This window comes from Notamacropus eugenii, chromosome 5, assembly GCF_028372415.1.
Source record: "Notamacropus eugenii isolate mMacEug1 chromosome 5, mMacEug1.pri_v2, whole genome shotgun sequence".
NCBI lineage: Eukaryota > Metazoa > Chordata > Mammalia > Diprotodontia > Macropodidae > Notamacropus > Notamacropus eugenii.
In genome coordinates this window covers 22665932-22676487 of record NC_092876.1, presented here as the reverse complement: position 1 = coordinate 22676487, position 10556 = coordinate 22665932, and the positions used below count along the sequence as shown (strand labels likewise).

The following is a 10556-nucleotide window of genomic DNA, read 5'->3' as shown; positions in this document are numbered from 1 at the left end:
AATATCATTAATATTTTTTGTACTGTCCCATGCTACTTCATATTTCTTTTGTATGGTCCCAGAAAAATAGTTGGACACACATTTATAGGAGGGAGATTTCTGGCTAGATTTAAGGAAGAATTATGAAACGATACAATTCTAAAAAGTGAAATGTGCTATCTTTTGTCACTTATGGAATCTAACCAGATGACTACTTACTGGAGAAGCCTATCATGTGTAGCAGGGTAGGTGATATGATGTAATCCTAATCTCATGACAAGCAGTGACAGTCTACATTGTAGGGAGGAAGCTGTTTAAAGAAGGGGGGAAAAATTTCCAGCTGATATCACTTTCTGATGTTGTTCCTGGGCCTTCATTTTTTTTCCCAGAATTCTTCCAATGCACCTGCTGCAGTGGATAGTCTATGGCTGATGGACCTTTCAGAGGACAGAAAACGAGCAATTGCACCAGTGTTTCTGCATTCATTCTCCAGGGCTTCTCAGTCATTCCTGAAATGCAGACTATTAGTGCTGCTATCTTCCTTTTAATCTACATATTCTCTCTGCTTGGAAATATCTCTGTTATCACAGCAGTGACTCTGGATTCTCATCTGCACACACCCATGTACTTTTTCCTCAAGTATCTATCATTCATTGACTTGTGTTCCACCTCCACCACACTGCCCCGGGCCCTCTTTGCTGCCATGGCTGGTTCAGAAGTCATCTCTCTCCCAGCATGTGCAGCTCAACTTTTTGTTTTTGTCTTCTGTGGAGCTACTGAGTGCTTTCTCATCACCTCCATGGCCTATGACCGCTGTCTGGCCATATACCAGCCCTTGACCTATGGGTCCACCATGACCCAACAGCTATGCTATGCCCTGGTAGGTGTGGCCTGGGTGAGTGGGCTCCTCTACTCCTCCTTCCACACAGCCAACATCTTCACACTCTCTTTCTGTGACCCATTGCTGGAACATTTCTTCTGTGATCTCCCACCACTCGTCAGATTGTCATGCACTGATCCTCATAAGCATGAGACAGTTGGCTTTATTGTTGGTGGCTGTGTGATCATGAGTTGCTTGGTACTTACTGTCCTCTCCTACATCCTGATTGTAGCCACTGTGTTGCGTATCCAGTCAACACAAGGTCGCCACAAGGCCTTCTCCACCTGTTCCTCCCACCTCATCACAGTAATCCTCTTTTATGGAACTGGTAGTTCAACATACATGAGGCCTGCTAATGGCTACTCCCCACTTCAAGGGCGCCTAGCTGCTATATTTTATTCCATCCTCACCCCAACCCTAAACCCCATTATCTATAGTATGAGGAACAAAGATATGAAGGCTGCCCTAAGGAAGCTTTACATTTGTGGACCATGATGATGCTCAGTCTTGGGAAGAAAGAAAAACTAGGTCTCCAATAACGTACTCTCATAACTCTACCCATGGAATGGCCAAAATTGTATTCTGAGAATTGGCATTAATATTGATTTGTGATCTTCATCAAGACATTTCTTCTCACTGGGCCTCAATTTCTTCATTGACCAAAAAATCCCTTGCTCTTGAGCTTATGGGAATATTGCAAGTATAAGACTTCAAAACCTAAGGAATACATTATTTTCTAAACACAGCTATGTATTTCAGTGGGTGCAGATGATCACTTCTCCTTGCTATAAGTTGACAATCTTTATGTGTTTCTGTGACTTAAATATGGCATTTTTTTCAACTGTGAATGATTAGGCATTCTTAGCAATACAATAACCCAAGGCAGTTTCAAATGACTTATGATGAAAAATGCTATCCAGTATCCACAAAGAAAGAACTGATGGAGTCTGAATGCAGAATGAAGCATATTTCAAAAACTACAACAACTTTTTTAATCATTCTTGGTGGGGTTTTTCTTTGGTTTGCATCCTCTATTGCAACATGGTTATCATGTAAATATTTGGTATAACTGCACATATATCATCTCTATAAAAATGCTTGTCTTCTTAAGGAGGGGGAGGTTAAGGATTTGAGAGAGAATTTGAAACTCTAAATTTTAAATGTGGAATGTTAATAATTTTTGTTTGCACATGATTGAGAAAGAAAAATATACATGAAAAATGGGATTTTAAGTAGGAATAATCATGGGCTACTTACAGGAATTAAAGAAAGAAAAGCTACAGCTGAAGCCTGAAAGGAAAGGGTGACTAGGTGATAGTTCAAATGCTATATATCTATAATCACACAACTATCAAGAACTGATGACTATTTCTGAATGTTCATCCTTCTTGACCTCTGTGTGGTCTCTGACACTGTTAATCTCTTTCTCCTCGATACTTTCTTTCCTTTGGTTTTCCATGGCACTATTCTCCCATGGTTTTCCTGCAACATATATAACTACTTCTTCTCAGTCTACCTTACTGGCTTTTAGTCAGTGTTGCATCTGCTAATCATAGGTATCTTCCAAGATTCCTCACCTCCAATGGTTCCAATTATCCAAATGAATAATTCTCAGGTCAATTTACCTAGCCTTAACTTTTCTTGACCTCCATTCTTGTATTTCCAAATACTTATTGCACAGATGGAACTGCATATCCCATAAACATCTCAAATGCAACATGTCCAATACTGAAGTCATTGTCTTTCTCCCCAAACCCTCTCGTCTTCTAAACTTTACTCTGATTGTAGAGGGAACCACCATCCTCCCAGTCATTTCTCTCTTACCAATATCTAGTTGCCAAGGCAACATTTCTTATGTTAACTCCCTTCTCTTCTGTGACTGCCACGACTCTGGTGAAATTCTTCAGTTTTCTTCTTCTCTCAGGTTTTTCCCTATCCTAGTTCATTAAAATTGAATAAATATTTATTAAGTGCCTAGCATGTTTCAGGCACTGTGCTAAGCCCTCCACTCAGCTATCAAAATGATTGTTCTAGTCTGACCTTTATTCAATAGGTTCCAATGACCTTCAAATGTAAAAACCACCTGGTGGCTTTTGGAAGCCCCCACGAAAAATAGAAAAATGTGCATGAAATTATGAGGTGTGAAATGAGGAGAACTAATAGAATGTTGTAAGAACAATATTTTTGTAAGAATAACTGAGTAACAGCCATTTTGATGATGGGAAATACCTAAATTAACTACTAAGGTGATACAAAGAAAGATACTATCTGTATCCAGAGAATGAAATGATAAATAGAAGTGTGTATAGAATAGTTTTACATATATGTATGTATGTATATGTGTGTGTCTATTTTTTCACACATATACATACATATATTCACATATATGTCTTATGGTAGCTCTCTAGGGGAATGAAGAAAATTACTTTGTTATAGATTTAAAAGGAATAACAAGTTGTACATACTAGATTGGCAGTTTGATGTGTAATCACCATTTCTTTATTATAGTATGTTATGGAAATGCTTGTTTTACCCTGGAGATTAAAAATAAAATGAATAAAAAAGCCAGCAAAGATAATAACTGCACATAAGTGCAAAGTGCTTAAATACCACGTAGTTTGAGTGAGATGCTCCTCACAGTTAGAGGGGCCAGGAGAGGTCCATGTGATTCAAGGAGATGCTTGATTTGCATCTTAAAAGAAGAGATGGGTTTAATCACACCGAGGTGCAGATGACCAATGCCAAGACAGAGATGAGAGATGAGCAGATTTAAAGTTTCCACTTAGGCAAAATTATGGTAGGTGTAGTATGTAGATATGAGTCATTTATTCCCCTTTCCTCCTCAGTTCAAATGCTATGCTCTTATGGTTGAGGTCATTTGTTGCTTATTTTAAAATATTAGGAATGATTCTTCCTGCCTTTATCCTTTTTCTTTGTTATTTCAATGGTCCAGTTACAACTAGATTCATAAGTACTAAACATAGACGAGTAGTATCATTTCCTGCAACGTCACCAGCTCAGTGTTTGGGAGGCTCTGAAGAAAAGTTTGGGAGAGAAGGGGTATTAGACTGACTACCAAACTGAAGATCTACACAGCCATTGTGCTGACTTCATTGTTATATGCTTGTGAAACATGGATAAGTCTACCACGCCATGCCAAGAACCTGAATCGCTTCCATTTGATCTGTCTTAGGAAGATTCTGAGGATCACCAGGTACCAGGATAAGGTACCAGACACTGAAGTCCTTGCTCGAGCTGAACTGTCATGTATTCAAACTATGCTTCAGAGAGTGCACCTCAGACAAACATCTTCAACTCAACATGTGCAAATTTGAACTCAGTGTCTTTCACACTAAACCCTCTCCCCTTCCTCACTTCCCTGTCACCATTGAGGATACTACTTTCTCCCATTTCCCAAGGCTTCCTAACTAGGTGCCATCCTTGACTTTTCAGTAGCTGTCACTCTTCATATCCAATCTGTTGCCAAAGCCTACTAATGGCACCTTTGCAATATCTGCAAATATTATTCTGCTACTATTGGGGTACAAGTTGTCGTTCCCTCATTCCTGGACTATTACAATGGCTTGTTCATGAGTGTGCCTACTTCAAGTCTTCCTCTCATCCATTTCATCCTCTATTCAGTATTTAGTATTTTATTTAGTATCATTTAGTATTTAGTATCAAACTGAATACTAAAGCATCAGTCTAACCATCTTACCCTAATTCAGTAATTCTCTATCAACTCTAGGATTAAATACACATGCACACACACACACACACACACACACACACACACACACACACAAACTGTTTGACATTCTAAACCATTCATAACCTACCTCTCCTTCCCTTACTTCTTCAGTGTTCTTACACCTACTTCCCCACATACTCTGCCATCCAATGATACTGGTTTCCTGGCTGTTCTGGGGACAACATACTAAATGTCTTTGTTTTGGGTATTTTTTTCTTGATGTCTCCATTCCTGGGACATCCTCCCTTATCTCCACCACTTGGATTCTCTGACTTCCTTAGGTTGCAACTAAAATCTCACCTACTATAGAAAGTCTATCCCACTCCCTCTTAATTCTAATGCCTTCCCTATTTTAGTTATTTCATATTTGTCCTGTATGTGGTTTTTAAATGGTTATTTACTTGTCTTTCTGATTGGATTTTTAAGATTATCAAGGGCAGGAACTGTCTTCTGACTTTCATTGTATCCCCAGTCCCTGGCACACAGTAAATGCTAAATATATATTTATTGATTGACTGATTGATAGTCTAAGAAACTTACTAGCTATGGGACCCTGTACAAATCACTTAACTTCCTTGTGCCTCAATGGCTTCACAGTCTGACTCTCCTACATGAGTAACATTGAATACCACTTTAACTCTCTGGGCCTCAATGCTCTCCTCTATCAAATAAGGGAGCTAGAGCAGATGACCTCTGAGATTTGGTATACTTCAATTTGTATGATCATTTGATGGTACTTCTTTTCTCCAAGGTCCAGTGACCTTGGATTCCTCCAAAATGTTTCCTTTGCCCTCCTTGTTTCTTGCCATTCTCTATGCCTGCCTGGCATGTCCTTCCTCCCCTTCCTTGTCCATTTATTTCCTGATTGTTCTGATTGATATCCTTTGTACTTGGACCAAGTACTTGATTGATGTCCTTTGTATTTGAAGAGGACCAAAATGATATCACCATTACAGGCTGGGCAGAAATGGTTCATTTGAACATTTGGGAAGGAAATGTCTGTAAATTTGTTCATCTTACATTACTTTTGAGCTATTTTTTCCTTTTCTATTAAAGGGGCCAACCCCCTGACTACTTTTAAAGGTTATTCACCGAATGGGCTTTACCTCACTTTAAATGAGTACCTGAAAAGGTCTTAGCTTAAAAGGCCAAGGTCTCCCATTGCATCCTGGGCAGTCTCCAGTCATCCAGATGAATATCTGGTCACTAGATCTGTATGACTCAGGAGGAGAAAGTGATGCTGGTGATTTGCATTGCCCTCTATCACTTAAAACAAAGTCAAATGCAAGGCATGTCATCATTTCTCTGATGTTATGGTTCTCTTCAAAAATGGAGGACGAACACAACGTGAGCTACTGTAATTCAGTTTTGCTCATACAACATAGAACCCTCTTTGAGTTCTATGGTGGGTACACCTGTGCCCTTGTCTCCCCAAGGAGGGCTTGAGAGAGTCCTTGTTTCTCTTCTTTTTTTTTTTTACATTATTTGTTTTCAGTTTTCTTTTATTCTTTTTAAAATTAATTTGTTTGTTTTCAGTTTTCTACAATCACTTTGATAAGTCCTAGATTTTCTCCTTCTCTCTCCCACTTCCCTCCCTGAGACGGTATGCAATTTTATATGGGTTCTACACATACATTCCTATTAAACACATTTTCACATTAGTCAAGTTGCATAGAAGATTTAAAATGAATGTGAGAAACTATGAGAAAAAAAACCAAACCAAAACATACATAACAAAAGAGAAAATGGTCTGCTTCATTTTTCCTTCCAGTTTCATAGTTTTTTTCTCTGTATGTGGATGCCACTTTGCCTCAAGAGTCTTTTGGGAATGTTTTAGGTCTTTGTATTGTTGTTAAGTGCTAAGTCTATCAGAAAAAGTCCTTGCACACTGTAGCTGTTTGTTCTGCTCATTTCACTCAATATTCATTCATAGAAGTCCTTCCAGGCCTCTCTGAAGTCCTCTTGTTCATCATTTCTTATAGCACAAGAGTATTCCATTACACTTATACACCACAACTTGTTCAGCTCTTTTCCAGTTGATGGGCATCCCTTCAATTTCTAGTTCTTGGCCATCACAAAGAGAGCTGCTATAAATATTTTTGTACATGTGGGAACTTTTCCCATTTTTACAATCTCTTTGGGTTGCTGTGTCAAAAGGTATGCATGTTTTTGTAACCCTTTGAGCATACTTCCAAATTGCTCTCCAGAACGGTTGGATCAACTCACAGCTCTACAATGAATTAATGTTTCAACTCTCTCACTTCTCCTCCAATATTTATCGTCTTCCTTTTATTTCATCAGATAGGTGTAATGTGGTAACTCTGAGTTGTCTTGATTTTCCTCTCTCTAATCAATAATTATTTAGAGCATTTTTCATATGACTGTAGATACCTTTAATTTCTTCCTCTGAAAACTGCCTGTCCATATCTTTTGACAGTTTAACAACTGGGGAATGACTTGTATTCCCGTAAATTTGACTCATTTCTCTATATATTTTAGAAATGAGGCCTTTATCACAGACACTAGTTACAAAAATTCTTTCCCAGTTTTCTGCTTCCCTCGTAATCTCGGTTGCATTGGGTGTGTTTGTGCAAAAACTTTTCAATTTAATGTAATCAGAATTATCCATTTTGCACTTTATAATGTTCTCTATCTCTTGTTTGGTCATAATTTTCTCCATTCTCCATAAATCTGACAAATATGCTGTTCTTAGCTCCCCTAATTTGTTTATAGTATCAGCCTTTATACCTAGGTCATGCATCCATTTGGACTTTATTCTTGTGTACGATGTCAGGCATTAGTCTATACCTAGTTTCAACTACAATGTTATCCAGTTTTAGCAGTAGTTTTGGTCAAACAGTGAATTCTTATGCCAGAAGGTGGGGTTCTTGGGCTTATCAAATGGTAGACTGCTTACATTCATTGACTACTGTGTCTTGAGCACCTAATCTATTCCACTGATCTACACCTCTATTTCTTAGCCAGTAACACGTGATGTTGATGATTACTGCTTTATAATACAATTTGGGATCTGGTAGGGCTAGGCCACCTTCCTTAGCATTTCTTTTCATCAATTCCCTTGATATTCTGGACCTTTGGTTCTCCCAAATGAATTGTGATAATATTTTTTCTAGCTCTAGAAAATAATTTTCTGATAGTTTGATTGGTATGGCACTGAATAAGTGAATTAATTTAGGAAGAATTGTCATTTTTATTATATTAGCATGGCCCACCCATGAGTAAATGATGTTTTTCCAGTTTCTTAGATTTGACTATATTTGTGCGAAAAGTATTGTGTGATTGTGTTCATATAGTCCTTGGGTTTGTTTTGGCAGGTAGACTCCCAGAGATTTTATAGTGTCTACTGTATCTTTAAATGGGATTTCTCTTTCTGTCTCTTGTTGTGGACTTTGTTAGTAATATATAGAAATACAAATGATTTATGTGGGTTTATTTGGTAACCTGCAAATTTGCCAAAGCTATTTATTGTTTCAAGGTTTTTACTTGATTTTCTTGGATTGTCTATCATCATATCATCTGCAAAGAGTGATAACTTAGTTACTTGTTTGCCTGTTCTATTTCCTTTAATTTCTTTTTCTTCTATTTGTACCATTTCTAGTACTGTATTGAATAACAGTGGTGATAATGGACATCCTTTTTTTACCCCTGATCTTATTGGAAATCTGTCTAGCTTATGCCCATTGCATATATTGCTTGCTGATGGTTTTGGGTAGATACTGCTTATTATTTTAAGGAAGATTTCATTTATTCCTATGTTCTCCAATGTTTTCAATAGAAATGAGTGTTGCATTTTGTCAAGTTTTTTTCTGCATCTATTGATTTAATCACATGGTTTCTGTTAGTTTTGCTGCTTATCTGATCAATAATGTTGAGAGTTCTAATACTGAAACAGCCCTACATTCCTAGCATAAATGCTACCTTATCAGAATGTGCTATTCTCATGGTAAATTGCTGTATTCTTTTTGCTAATATCTTATTTAAAATGTTTGCATCTGTATTCATTAGAGAAATTGATCTATCATTTTCTTTCTCTGTTTTGGTTTTTCCTGGTTTAGCCATCAGAAACATATTTCTATCATAAAAAGAATTTAGTAGGACTCCTTCTTTGCCAGTTTTCCCAGTAGTCTATGTAGTACTGAACTTAATTGCTTTTTAAAGGTTTGATAGAATTCACTTGTAAATCCATCTGGTCCTGGAGATTTTTTCCCACGGAGTTCACTGATGACTTGTTCAATTACTTTTTGTTTTCTGAGATGGGGTTATTTAAGAATTTAAATTCCTCTTCTATTAATCTGGGCAATTTATAATTTTTTTTAAAAAAATATTCACTCATTTCACTTGGATTGCCAAATTTATGGGCATATGGTTGGGCAAAGTAATTTCTAATTATTGTTTTAATTTCTTCCTCATTGAAGATGAATTCACCCTTTTCTTTTTTGATACTGGTATTTTTTTCTTTCTCTTTTTGATCAAATTGGCAAAAGTTTATCCATTTTATTGTTTTTTCACAAAACCATTACTTTTATTTATTAGTTCAATAGTTTTCTTAATTTCAATTTTATTAATCTCTCTCTTGGTTTTCAGTTTTTCTAATTTGGTATTTATTTGGGGATTTTCAATTTGTTCTTTTTCTAGCTTTTTCATCTGTATGCCCAATTCATTGATCTCCTCTGTCTCTATTTTATTCATGCAGACATTTAATGATATAAAACTTCCCCTAAGAACTACTTTTTCAGCATCCCATAAGTTTGGGTAGGTTGTCTCATTATTGTCATTCTCTAGGGTGAAGTTATTTATTGTTTCTGTGATTTTTTGGTGTGTGTGCAACCCACTCCTTCTTTAGATTAGATTGTTTAGTTTCCAATTAGTTTTTGGTTTATGTTTCCATGGCCTTTGATTACATATAAGTTTTATTGCATTATGATCTGAGAAAGATGCATTGACTATCTCTGCCTTTCTTCACTGGATTGTGAGGTTTTTATGTCCTAGTACATGGTCGGTTTTTGTACATGTCCTGGGTACCACTGAGAAAAAGTATATTCCTTTCTATCCCCTTTTAATTTTCTCCAGAGATCTATCATATCTACCTCATCCAGTGTTCTATTCAACTCCTTAACCTCCTTCTTATTTATTTTCAGGTTATATTTATCAAGTTCAGAGAGGGGGAGGTTGAAGTCCTCCACTAATATAGTTTTGTTGTCTATTTTTTCCTGTAACTCCTTTAACTTTTCCTATAAATATTTGGATGCTATACCACTTGGTGCATGTATGTTTACTAATGATATTGCTTCATTATCTATGTTGCCTTTTAGCAGGATTTAGTTTTCTTCCTTATCTCTTTTGATTAGATCTATTTCTATTTTTGCTTCATCTGACATTAGGATTGCTACCTCTGCTTCTTTTACATCAGCTGAAGGATAATATATTCTCCTCCAACTTTTACCTTTACCTTGTGTGCATCCCCTGTTTCAAATGTGTTTCTTGTATACAACATATTGTTGGATTATGTTTTTTAATCCATTCTTCTATCTGGCTCTGTTTTATGAGAGAATTCATCCCATTCACATTTGCAGTTCTGATTGCTGTGTCTTTCTCTCCATCCTGTTTACCCCAAATTATGCTTTTAGTTCTCCCTTCTCCCTTTCCCTCCACAATAGAGTGTTAATTTTTGACCACTGCCTTCTTCAGTCTTACCTCGCTTCTATCACCTCCCTCCCATTTCTTCCCTTTTTCCCTTATTAAGTCTTCCTTCCCTTTTAACCTCCCCTCCCTTTTCTTTCTCCTTTCACCTCCTACTATCTATAGGGCAAGTTAGATTTTTATACTTAACTGAATTTGTTGTTCCCTACTTGAAGCAAATCAGATGATAGTAAAACTCAAACAGTGCTCATTTCCACCCCCTCTTTCCCTCTACTATCATATATT

The 10556-nt window shown here is 36.9% G+C and overlaps 1 protein-coding gene across 1 annotated transcript; it reads left to right on the top strand.

The window, feature by feature from the left end:
* The first annotated feature begins 403 nt into the window (after positions 1 to 403).
* Positions 404 to 1354, top strand: LOC140507402 (olfactory receptor 9G4-like). The gene has a single exon (XM_072615499.1). It carries the CDS (start codon positions 404 to 406, stop codon positions 1352 to 1354), a length of 951 nt encoding a protein of 316 aa, XP_072471600.1.
* The last annotated feature ends 9202 nt before the right edge of the window (positions 1355 to 10556 follow it).

Excerpts from the sequence above, each read along its gene's own strand:
- LOC140507402 (XM_072615499.1), top strand. The coding sequence starts at position 404 with ATGGCTGATGGACCTTTCAGAGGACAGAAAACGAGCAATTGCACCAGT.